Source organism: Entelurus aequoreus, linkage group LG07, assembly GCF_033978785.1.
Source record: "Entelurus aequoreus isolate RoL-2023_Sb linkage group LG07, RoL_Eaeq_v1.1, whole genome shotgun sequence".
In the NCBI taxonomy this organism is placed as follows: Eukaryota; Metazoa; Chordata; class Actinopteri; order Syngnathiformes; family Syngnathidae; genus Entelurus; species Entelurus aequoreus.
Genome location: NC_084737.1, coordinates 27,039,949 through 27,052,524, shown reverse-complemented (window position 1 = coordinate 27,052,524; position 12,576 = coordinate 27,039,949). Strand labels below are relative to the sequence as shown.

Below are 12,576 nucleotides of genomic sequence, written 5' to 3'. Positions count from 1 at the left end.
AAGAATGTTCCAGAAAACTTTCCAGATGCGACACAAACCTGACGCGTTGGTGTACTGTAGTTCACAGACAAGAAATTACTCAATTTGGCCCAACACCAAACTTTCTCTTAAGCCATCTCACACATGCTGTCATCTATTCTAGAAAATACCCCTGAACCTTGGCCAGCAGGGACACAGAGAAAGGAGATTTGTGCTCATACCGCAGAAACAAACAGTGGCTTTCACAAAAAAAAAAAGGGTAAAAATAGAAAAACAAGGAGACGGCCAGAGATGTTACATACGTAAACAATAACCCTACCATCTGGATACGTGCAGGAGGAAAAAAAAGATGAATCAGGGTTTATGGAGATAGAAAGGAAATAGAACCAAGACAAGAGAATGAGACCCAGGCTGGGCATCTTAATATTACAAATTCTTATCTCACGTGGCGTTTTCCTATTACTCATGACTGCTGCCATTCCTTTCTTCAGAAATCGACTTAAGAGCACATTTGGACGAGTGGATGACAAAAAGTACCAACTGCATGGACATACACTATATTGCCAAAAGTATTTGGCCACCCATCCAAATGATCAGAATCAGGTGTCCTAATCACTTTATACGCCTCAGGTGTATAAAATCAAGCACTTAGGCATGGAGACTGTTTCTACAAACATTTGTGAAAGAATGGGCCGCTCTCAGGAGCTCGGTGATTTCCAGCGTGGAACTGTCATAGGATGCCACCTGTGCAACAAATCCAGTCGTGAAATTTCCTCGCTCCTAAATATTCCAAAGTCAACTGTCGGCTTTATTATAAGAAAATAAAAGAGTTTGGGAACAACAGCAACTCAGCCACCAAGTGGTAGGCCACGTAAACTGACAGAGAGAAGCGCATAGTGTAAAGACTTTCTGCATAGTCAGTTGCTACAGAGCTCCAAACTTCATGTGACCTTCCAATTAGCCCACGTACAGTACGCAGAGAGCTTCAAGGAATGGGACTGCATTGTGCCGAGTGTGAAATTTGGTGGAGGAAGAATTATGGTGTGGGGTAGTTTTTCAGGAGTCGGGCTTGGCCCCTTAGTTCCAGTGAAAAGAACTTTGAATGCTCCAGGATACCAAAACATTTTGGACAATTCCATGCTCCCAACATTGTGGGAACAGTTTGGAGCGGGCCCCTTCCTCTTCCAACATGACTGTGCACCAGTGCACAAAGCAAGGTCCATAAAAGACATGGATGACAGAGTCTGGTGTGAATGAACTTGACTGGCCTGCACAGAGTCCTGACCTGACCTTTGAGATGAATTAGAACGGAGACTGAGAGCCAGGCCTTCTCGACCAACATCAGTGTGTGACCTCACCGATGTGCTTTTGGAAGAATGGTCAAAAATTCCTATTTACACACTCCGCAACCTTGTGGACAGCCTTCCCAGAAGAGTTGAAGATGTAATAGCTGCAAAAGGGTGACCGACATCATATTGAACCCTATGGGTTAGGAATGGGATGGCACTTCAAGTTCATATGTGAGTCAAGGCAGGTGGCCAAATACTTTTGGCAATATAGTGTATATACAATTATGCATGGTTTCTCATACACTGCACCATACGTTTTTCTGCAACCCTCCAAGGTGCTGTCAGATGATGACTCCAGTATTACAAGCAGCATTGTGCAGGTGCGCGTTACATGCTGTATAAGGCTGTGGCCCACCATTGCCTCTCTGGAGAGCGTTTAACAAGAGCTGAGGTAACTGTGCACATGAATTATGGGCTTAGGTCCAGTTCCCTGGGTGGAGGTCAGCTACGATTCATCCAGTCAAATCAGCTGTTAAAAACACTGCGCAGCTGCCATGAGGCCTTTGTGTAGGGGGGGCGCTCTCACGGCAACCGAAACCAAACGCATATGAAAGTAAACTGTGATCATGTCAGCGGGTTGGAGACGGACTTAAGATACAAAATATTGATGTTGATGATGTTTATAAGGCCTAAATGTATTATGTCCCTTTGACATGGTCGTAAAATCTTCAATAGCCATGTTGATGGTAGACCTCCATTTGAGTGGCATGGGTCTGTACCTGCTTCATATATAATACAATAGGAGTGTCTTGTCTTTGTAACCCCTAGCGTTTTTGGATTGTCCATATACTGCAGTAATAGTTACATAATGATAATCAATAACTGTGATAATGATGAGATGTGTTTTTAGTGGACAAAAATGCTTCTTGGCATGAACGTTTATTGTGCCTTTGGACGATAAAGAACATACATTAGTGGGATGAGAAGCACATTATGTGGAAAAACTTCCCTGTCTATGCCAAACAGGTGATTGCTGATTCTGATTTATATTCATCACTGGGAAAATGAAGCTTGTCATCACTTAGGGTCATCCTAGACCTAGAGAACTATTCTCCAAGTTGATGACGCCTGCCCCCAGAGAAGGGTTTTTAATCTCTGACTGTGTCCAGAAATTGGGAGTAGAAAGGACAAAGCGCCCTGCCAAAAAGTCCTGACCTCAACCCAACCGAGCACTTTTGGGTGCAGCATGGGCGTGCTGTTCATGCTAGAGTAACCAACAACAAACATGGTTGACTTGTGATGACTCCTGGTTGAGGAGTGGTATGCCGTCCCACAGCAGTGTGTGACCAGGCTGGTGAGCAGCATGAGGAGGAGGTTCCCCAGGCTGTTGTGTAAGTATGGGTTCATGCAACTGTCCATTGCCACTGTTTAGATTTTGATCATCCAATGCACCAAAGAACACCAAAGGTTGCATATACCTGTAAGCAGTGAAGCAGTGAAGCACCACACTTAAATTCATGTTCTTTACAAATGGAACATTTAGAAAAGTGTCATTTAAATTAAAAATCGGTTTAGTACCAGGCTATACAAATAAACCTGATAATGTCAGATACATTTCTGCATTCTAATATTTCCTCTAGTGCCACAAAAGTCATGTTTAACTACCTTGACGGGTACCAATCGACTAACAAGACATCATTGTAGGGTTGCATGGTATACCGGTATTCGTATAGTACCGCAATACTAATGAATCATTTTCGATACGATACCGTCTCTGAAATGTACCGGTCCCGCGCCCCCCGCGCCCACATCGAAGTCACATCGTGACATTGCTGGTTTACGAGCAGACGAGCATGTTCAGCGGCACAAAATCACAGAGTACTTCCAAGCAGACACAGTGAGTAGACAGAAAAGGGAGAACGGACACATTTTGGCTTAAAAACTAACAATAAAGGTGAAGCTGTAACACTGAAATGCCCTCAGGAAGAGGTGCTTCAATACATGGCTAGCTAGCTAGCGGCTAACGTCCATCCGCTGTCGGCAGTGTTTTAGCTACTTCTAAATCACTAATCCTCGCCTCCATGGCGACAAATTAAGTGAGTTTCTTACAAGTATCATCCCTGCTGGACGAGGAATAGCTAAACATGCTTCACTACACACCGTAGCTCACGGTGTGTCGATACTACTCTGGTTACGTCAATATTTTTTGGCATCACAACATCTTGTTTCGTTTTTTTTAAATGTATATGATGTTTGTAAACTCAAGAAATATGTCCCTGGACACATGAGGACTTTGAATACGACCAATGTACTATCCTGTAACGACTTGGTATCGGATTGATACCCAAATGTGTGGTATCATCCAAAACTAATGTAAGAAGAATAAGTGATTATTACATTTTAACAGAAGTGTAGATAGAACATGTTGAAACAGGAAGTAAGCAGATATTTACAGTAAATGAACAAGTAGATTAATAATACATTTTCTACCACTTCCTTAATAATTTTGACAAAATAATAGAATGATAAATGACACAATATGTTACTGCATATGTCAGCAGACTAATTAGGAGCCTTTGTTTTTTTACTTACTACTAAAAGACAAGTTGTCTAATATGTTCACTATTTTATTTAAGGACTTAACTGAAATAAGAAACATATGTTTAATGTACCCTAAGATTTTTTGTTAAAATAAAGCCAATAATGCAATTTTTTGTGGTCCCCTTTATTTAGAAAAGTACCGAAAAGTGGCACCAAATTAAAGTACCGAAATAATTTTAGTACCGGTACCGGTACCAACATATTGGTATCGTTACCACACTACATCATTGTGCCCCCAAAGATTTGAAACAGTGATCAAACAAGCCTTTTTCATTCTCCACAACAGAGTTTGTGTCATTTCTGGTTTCCTTTCTTGTCTCTTTATCAAGCAGTTCTTTGCAGCAGACTCCCCTGCAGTGTTTGATCACTTCTAGACAGCAGATTGTTTTGATCGTGTTGAACTTGGGCAACGAGGAACGTTCCCAGTGGCACCGCTCTGGCACTCACACTGAAGTGGATATAGAAGCGACTTTGAAGCACGAGTCGTGCTTGACTTGAGGCCAGATTAAGACACAGCATGGCAAAAAAAAAAAAAAAAAAAAAAAAAAAAGCTTCAATCATTCCCCAGGAGGTGTGTACTCACCTTCATCTCCTCAGGGTCTGTGGAAGCTTGGAGCTGCATCGTTCCTCCTGTGCGTATGTTATTATAAAAGTTGAGCGTTTGGGTCTCAGCCTGGGTGAGACTGAGAGTGCGTGATGCACTTTCCTCCAAACCACTTGTCAAAGATGGATAGAAAAGCCCTAAAAATAAGTCTTGTTGCTAGTGATGCATAGCCATCAACAGTGTCTCCTGGTTTTTGAGGTGTTGGGATGCTTGTCTCTAAACTCCCTGACAAGTGTCAATACACTTTCTGTCCAACTTCCTCCTCCTCCTCCTCTCAGCTTTCTTTCAACATGCCCCAATGATTCCCATGGTGTGTGTCCCTCAGTCCGCTCTCCGGTGTCTCCTCCCCTTCTCCTTCTCGCTCCCCTCCTTCAGATGCATAGTTTCGTGCTCTGGATGTGGTCATGGGATTGTGAGTGGGTTTCACTTACTCCCCCCCCCATGCATGCCCACCCTTCTGCATGTTCAGCCGTCAATCAAATACAACCAATGCAACTGTAACATTTGCTTTGCCGATCAACTTTTTTTCCTTACGTCATAATTTACAAGCATAAATGGTAAATGGGTTATACTTATATAGTGCTTTTCTACCTTCAAGGTACTCAAAGCTCTTTGACACTATTTCCACATTCACCCATTCACACACACATTCACTCAAACATTCACACACTGACAGCAGGATGCCATGCAAGGCCCTAACCACGACCCATCAGGAGCAAGGGTGAACACAACGGACGTGACGAGGTTGGTAGAAGGTGGGGATTGAACCAGGAACCCTTAGGTTGCTGGCACGGCCACTCTCCCAACTGCGAAACCCCGAAAGAAGAACAAGTTAAAGTATTATGAAAATTACCCTCTGTTACTTTCACTTCCCTTTCTCCGGTATCGCTGCATCTCTGCAGGACACAGGTGTGACAATTAGAAAAGCTCTGACTAGCTTAAGGAGAAATCATTTGGTGCCCCCTGCTGGTTGGCATGTCTGAATATCAAGACACAGCGTTGAGCTCTGTCATAGGGAAAATATTGTCTTAAATCTGGGTCAATAGTTTGTCTGCTGGCAGGCAGCATAACATTTAATATTCGAGTGTCTTTATTGCCAATTTATCATGTAACCAAGACGCACAGAACATCAAAATGACTCTCTCTGGGGTGCAATTACAATTGTTACAGTCGGCATGGGTGGTCGTGACCCCAGGATGCAGAGACGGCGGGAGAAGGGCAGGGAAAATGTATTTATTAGTAACAAAATGTGCATCAAGGAAGAACACTAGAAAGATTTTACGGTCACAATAAGCATAGGGATCCATCCATCCCTGCAGGACCTGTTCTGCACCAGGACCAGGAGGCGTGTGGGTCGGATCACAACTGACTCTTCTCACCCTGGACACAAATTATTCTCCCTTCTCCTCCTCAGGCAGGAGACTACGGTCCATCCAGACCCACACCTCCCGTCACCTGAACATTTTTTTCCCCTTGGCCATCAGACACATGAACAATAACAAGATCTGATAGCTCAGTTACAGGTCATTTGTATTACCTATTCTACCTATTATGTGTTTAATATTGCACGATTGTACCAAGAAAAATTCCTAGTTTGTAAATTGTCAAACAATGGCAATAAAACTATTCGGATTCGGATTCGGATTCGGAAGGCTATGCAACATGGAGGTACAAAAGCTCAATGACACAGCCCTGTCTTCTCAATCATTAAGCTTGGTACCTAAACAAAAGCATAAAAAACATTCTGATTGACAACATGAAGCATCTGTGTCCTGATTACCAATCAGGGAGAGGTAGTCAAAAAAAAGAAGTGCTTAACAGGAAATAAAACAAAATACCAGAAACTAATAACAATGGCTATAAGAGAAGATGAAAACAATAATACAATATAGAAAATGTTTGTTTTTTTTATTTAAAGAAAGGCATCGTAATTATAGCCATACAGTATAAACAGGTAAAGTTCGATATAACTCCGTTCGATATAAATTGGACGCCAAATTTCCGCACATTTTCTTTTTTCCGGCAGAGTCAACCCCGTTGTTTTTCACCAAATTATCCAATACCATTACTGTATCGACCCACTGGTGGATAGTGCACGCCCCATTCTGTGACGTGGGAGCACAATCCGCCATTCACGTCACATCACGCCAAACATCATCGCTATCGACTTCAACCCTCACCGTTTGCCGGAAGTGACGTACAAATGTTTGTTCACTTTCAAGATGCCAACCGTGTTCGGCTTTGCTGGGCTCTTTTTTTTTCCCGCCTGTCCACATCAAGAAGAAAACAGACCATTTTGACACTTGTCTCCTTTCAGAAAAAAATTCATCCGCACAACTGAGACAAGACAGGTTTAGTACGTCCCAACACTTAAGCACGAATGAAGCACTAGGCAGAGAAGAATTCAAACAATTTAAAGACAGAGCTTACCGTCAACTCACAAACTTAAAACTTTATGACTTTGGTAAGTCTGCAAACCCCTGTTGTTTTCACCACATGAATCAGGATCACTTAACTATGATATTTTGAAAAAAAAAGGATTAAAAAAGCTCTATATAACGCACTCTCAGGTATAACACAATCGGGATTTTATGGACCCCAACAGCAGTGTAATATTGAACTTTGAATGTAGTTATACAATGGTCCAACTCTACTAAAGGTTTGCCTGCATTAAAACACACACTAAAGTTAAGTTAAAGTACCAATGATAGTCACACACACACTAAGTGTGGTGAAATGTGTCCCCTGGGAGGTGAGGGGAGCAGTGAGCAGCAGCGGTGGCCGCGCCAGGGAATCATTTTGGTGATTTAACCCCCAATTCCAACCCTTGATGCTGAGTGCCAAGCAGGGAAGTAATGGGTCCCATTTTTTATAGTCTTCGGTATGACTCGGCCGGGGTTTGAACTCACAACCTACCGATCTCAGGGCGGACACTCTAACCACAAGGCCACTGAGTAGGTGGTCTACGTACTGATCTGCAAGTGGATGCGCAGAGGATTGCGTCTCTTAAATGAGCAAAATAGTGAGCACAATACATATATACAATACAGCGGGTGTAATCTCCTCATTAACATGCAGATTATATGCTGATTATCAGACTGCCAACAACACTGGGAGGAGGAAATATCATCATTTAGCTGTTTTACTGTCAATATTTAGCACATTTGGAAGGTACGTGCAAATTGGCACAGTTACACAAAAAACACCAAAAAAGTATTGGTTCCTTTGTACCTCGCACTACAGGAGTCCTTCTACTAGCCCAGAAAAGGTATTGGTGTGCTGCATGTTCCACGGTATGGTAAAACACCACATATCGGAGCATGATGCCATGGATGTGCAGTCAACGAGTTTCTCCAGGGTGACAGCCGGTAGCACACACAAAATCCTTCTTGAAATAGGGCGGTCAGTCTGCCCCACATTTTGCACTTGTTATCTATCAATTGCCTGAGCAGTCCTATTAGATCACCCGCAACACGCCCACATTTTTGCATACGGTAATATAGCACTTGTTATTTAGTATCCTAGTAGATCAGGACTAATGTGTACAATATAACAAGAAACAACACATGGTTCCCAGAGTAAACTCAAATCAAGGGAGAGCATCATTCAGTCACTATGAAACAAATAGCTGGAATAAACTTTGTGAAGATGTCAGACTTTCCCCAACTCTGACTACTTTTAAAACTAGACTGAAAACTTTTATGTTCACCTTAACTTTCAGCTAAATCTTTTAATCTTTTAACTTTTAACGTCCGCACTGTTTTTATTTTTATTGTCTGCATTTTAATTTTGCTTTTATTTTCTTTCATTTCACTTTGTTGTCTGTGAAGCACTTTGAGTCTGCTATCTGTATGAAAAGTGCTATACAAATAAAGTTGCCTTGCCTTGCCTTGTGCAAACACTGACAATAGTGCATAAATGTAAGGGTATCAAATGCAAGACTGTGAGGTAGAATTGACTTAATAAATAGACATGTACAGTGTAAACTAGATATTTCCATTGAAGGTAACAATACACAGTGCGGTGATATTGTCCAGTTTGTGTGTGTGAAATGTTAGGTAAGAGTTTATCGGGGCAGAGCGCATCTTGAACTTCGAGGTTGCTTCTTTGGTATTTAGTGTTTAATTAATCTATATTCAACATTCTCAGTTTTGGATCATTAGAATTTGAATGGTAATGTATTTCTATTTTTATTTTTTTATTTTTTTTTTACCAACAACTAACATTTGATTAATTGCATTACTCATATTATAATCAGTCGCCAGGACAGATGATGTAGCATGTTCCTATGTTACATTTACAGTTCTCATCACTTTTTTTTCTCTTTGCCCTCTACGGGGGCCAACAGAAATAAACATAAACAACAAACAAACGATTTTAATTGTCTTGATGCTGGGTGTGCTGAAATCTCACTACTCTTTATAAAATGTATGTCAATTATTCTGTTATGTTGGGATGGCCTGGTCAGAAATATCCAGACTTTTTTTAGTAAGCTAGAAAAATGCATGTGCAGTCTATATCAGGCCCAACAAATAAAGCAGTCCCATCACTGTCCAAAGCCCCAATGGGAGAGACAGGCAAATGGAGGACAAATCACATTATCCAACCATTTAAGCAGTATATATAGGCGACTTAGGAGCGGCCATTCCACTGTTATAGAGGTAATAAGCATCAGTGTGGATTCTGGGTTTAATTAAGAATGTACAAACTCAGCGAGATCAATTATCGAGACTAATAGAACAACGCTCTGCCAGCTAAAAGTGCAAGGACATTCTTATTACTGTTATGGCGGATATAATAGCAAGTCTACATATTTAACATGTACAGAAAGACACCAGGAGGTTTGAAACTAACCAGTGTTTTTTTTTCATTCATACAGTCACAAGCAACACACACAATGTTCATTTTCCTGTTGAATTATTCTTCCACATCGGTGTTAACATTAGGCTGTAAACACACTCTCTGTCTCTAACTTCAAGTAGAACATTTTCTGGGACAGCTGCAGGGAAAGGATTCCTTCCTGTGAAAACTCCTTGCATGTTTTTTTTTTCCCAATGCATTTTTTAAGCAGCTATACAATTTGCCCCGTACATCCTGAGGCTTTGCAATGCACCCCAGGGAGACTCCTTTCAGCTCGAGTGAGCGTCACTCTTCTTTCCTTTTTGAGTATAACACATCAGAGTGTAGTCTAAATGTTTGCATTTCTTGCTGCAAGGTCAAAGTTTTTTCCTTGCCTTTCCTGCGGCCCCCTCTCCTGGACGCAGGACTGTAAAACACTAAACAGAATGATGGACCGGTACTTTTATTGTAAACGACAAAATGGAGTATAAATACAGATGAATGAGGGGATAAATGCCAAAAACAGCATTTGGACTGATGTTAGTTTGTCAATGACTGAAATGTCTTTGTCAAATAAATTGCCTGGCCAATAAAAGGCAGAGGAAAGAGTTCCTTTTTATCATATATAGCAGCAGAAGTTGTGAAGATGAATTAATCCAATGTCAAAACAATTATTTTTGTCATTTTTTCCACAATTTGACGGACGCACGCTGGTCTTGTCATCAAGAGATAAAAAAAAAATGCAATCATGGAAAATGACCTCATAACATACTGAAACCACAACTGGCCCGATGAGCAAGTCCAGATCACAACAGTACCCCCAACAAGCTTCATCAGGTCATACTACAGTATGTGGCCATCACTCTGGAATAGTGTAAATCCATTAGACTGGTGTTTTTCAACCACCGTGAGATGCAGTCTGGTGTGCCGTGGGAGATCATCTAAATTCACCTATTTGGGTTACAAATATTTTTTGCAAACCAGTAATTATAGTCTGCAAATGATGTGTTGTTGTTGAGTGTCGGTGCTGTCTAGAGCTCGACAGAGTAACCGTGTAATACTCTTCCATATCAGTAGGTGGCAGCCGGTAGTTAATTGCTTTGCAGATGTCGGAAACACGTTGTGTGAGACGTTGATGGTTTGTCGTCGTATCTAATGCTTAAACCAAAAATAAACAAAAGGTGAGTGCCCCTAAGAAAAGGCATTGAAGCTTAAGGAAGGCTTTGCAGAACGAAACTAAAACTGAACTGGCTACAAAGTAAACAAAAACAGAATGCTGGACGACAGCAAAGACTTACTGTGGAGCAAAGACGGCATCCACAAAGTACATCCAAACATGACATGACAATCAACAATGTCCCCACAAAGAAGGATAAAAACAACTGAAATATTCTTGATTGCGAAAACAAAGTAGATGCGAGAAATATTGCTCAAAGGAAGACATGAAACTGCTACAGGAAAATACCCAAAAAAGAGAAAAAGCCACCAAAATAGGAGCGCAAGACAAGAACTAAAACACTACACACAGGAAAACACCAAAAAACTCAAAATGAGTCACGGTGTGATGTGACAGGTGGTAACAGTACACCTACTTTGAGACAAGAGCTATAGTGATGCATGATATAGTGATGGTTTAAAGTCATATCCAACAATTGCGACAACGAGTTTTTACTGTCAACTGAGTTTCGTTTTTTAATGATTTCTGCTGGTAGCGTGCCTCCGGATTTTTTTAACGCAAAAAATGTGCCTTGGCTCATAAAAGGTTGAAAAGCACTGCATTCGACCACTGTTTGCATTGCTCCAAAATACTGGAGACCCATTGCCAAATTTCGAGTTAAGCTTATTTGTATTCAGTAGCTAACTTGTATTTATTTTTAATGTGCTGGAAATGACACAAAAACATGACAAAATGTAAAAATATATGGAAGAATACTTTACTTTGTTGATATTCTGTAATGTGTTTTTGTAGTTTGTCTATACCTTTGCTGCAAAACATTGTTTTCTGAAATGTGTTAAATTAGTTGATTTCCAAAGAATACCTATAACAAATACAAATGGACTCAAAATATGGCTATTGGCTAGGCTAGAGTACCATTTTAGAACAGAATACAAAAGAATAGAATCCCATTATTGCCAGTGTCATCATGGTTAACAATACAATTACTTTTGTAAGTGTCGTCCATCAGTGCAATACAAATAAAAAAACTAAAATATATTGAAGTCATAAAAACAGTCTCACATACACACCATTTCACATTCAAAATATTGCATGATACCATATTGCATGGATTGTTATTTCAAGAGTTAGTATTTCACATGCAAGAACTGAAAAGTTCAACTTCAGCTCCGGTTGATTTTGTTTTTCAAATGTTCATTTCCAATGTTGATCATTCCAACCTATTACGGGGGGGGACGGCATGGCGAAGTTGGGAGAGTGGCCGTGCCAGCAATCTGAGGGTTACTGGTTCAATCCCCACCTTCTACCATCCTAGTCACGTCCGTTGTGTCCTTGGGCAAGACACTTCACCCTTGCTCCTGATGGGTCCTGGTTAGCGCCTTGCATGGCAGCTCCCCTCATCAGTGTGTGAATGTGTGTGTGAATGGGTGAATGTGGAAATACTGTCAAAGCGCTTTGGGCTCCTTAAAAAGGGGTAGAAAAGCGCTATACAAGTACAACCATTTACCATTTACCATTTATTATCAATAATTGCTCAATGGCCACTTCTTAAGTTTACTGCACTAGTTTCTGCTGTCTACAATTTGTTAAGTCATTGAAAACTCAGTATTGTTTTCCACTTTCATGGTATATGGTTTGGAAAATTAGCAGGTACATAAAGTATTGGATTACCGGTAGTTCAAGGGGAACTGCACTTTTTTTTGTCCATCATCCACATTCCTTATGTGAGACAAGAACACATGTCTATCTGTTTTCTGTGCATTTTCAATAGTGAAAAACAGCTGGTAAGAGACAGCTTCATTTACATGCCATGACCTGCATATTAATAAAGCTATGGTGACATTGTTATTGTAAGAACTAACACAGAGGAACTACTTTTTTGGCGTTGTGACAAATCGCCTTGCTCATACTGCTGCCACGACCCGGGCGCACCACAGTGCGCATTCATCTGTGCGCTGCACTGGGCGCACCTCCAAGCGTGTTCCTGCGCGCGCCACTCCGGCTGCAGCAGGCAGCTGCTTTCCATGAGCAATCTACACACCTGTCGCTAATGAGCTTCCGGGCCTTCTTAAGCCAGTGCAAACCTG

General features: G+C 41.1%; 1 protein-coding gene across 5 annotated transcripts in view; it reads right to left on the bottom strand.

Annotated features, from left to right (window-relative positions):
• The window catches only part of znf385a (zinc finger protein 385A), a 182,595-nt gene that overhangs the window by 76,307 nt on the left and 93,712 nt on the right, over nt 1–12,576 (bottom strand). Inside the window, exon 1 of one of the 5 annotated variants that reach the window (XM_062053086.1) lies at nt 4,453–4,763. The exons of the other annotated variants lie outside the window; for them this stretch is intronic. Within the exon in view, the coding sequence (XP_061909070.1) occupies nt 4,453–4,491 (39 nt within the window). The 5' untranslated portion in view covers nt 4,492–4,763. Of the gene's footprint in view, nt 1–4,452; nt 4,764–12,576 lie in introns of those variants that run through there. 5 annotated transcript variants of the gene reach the window in all.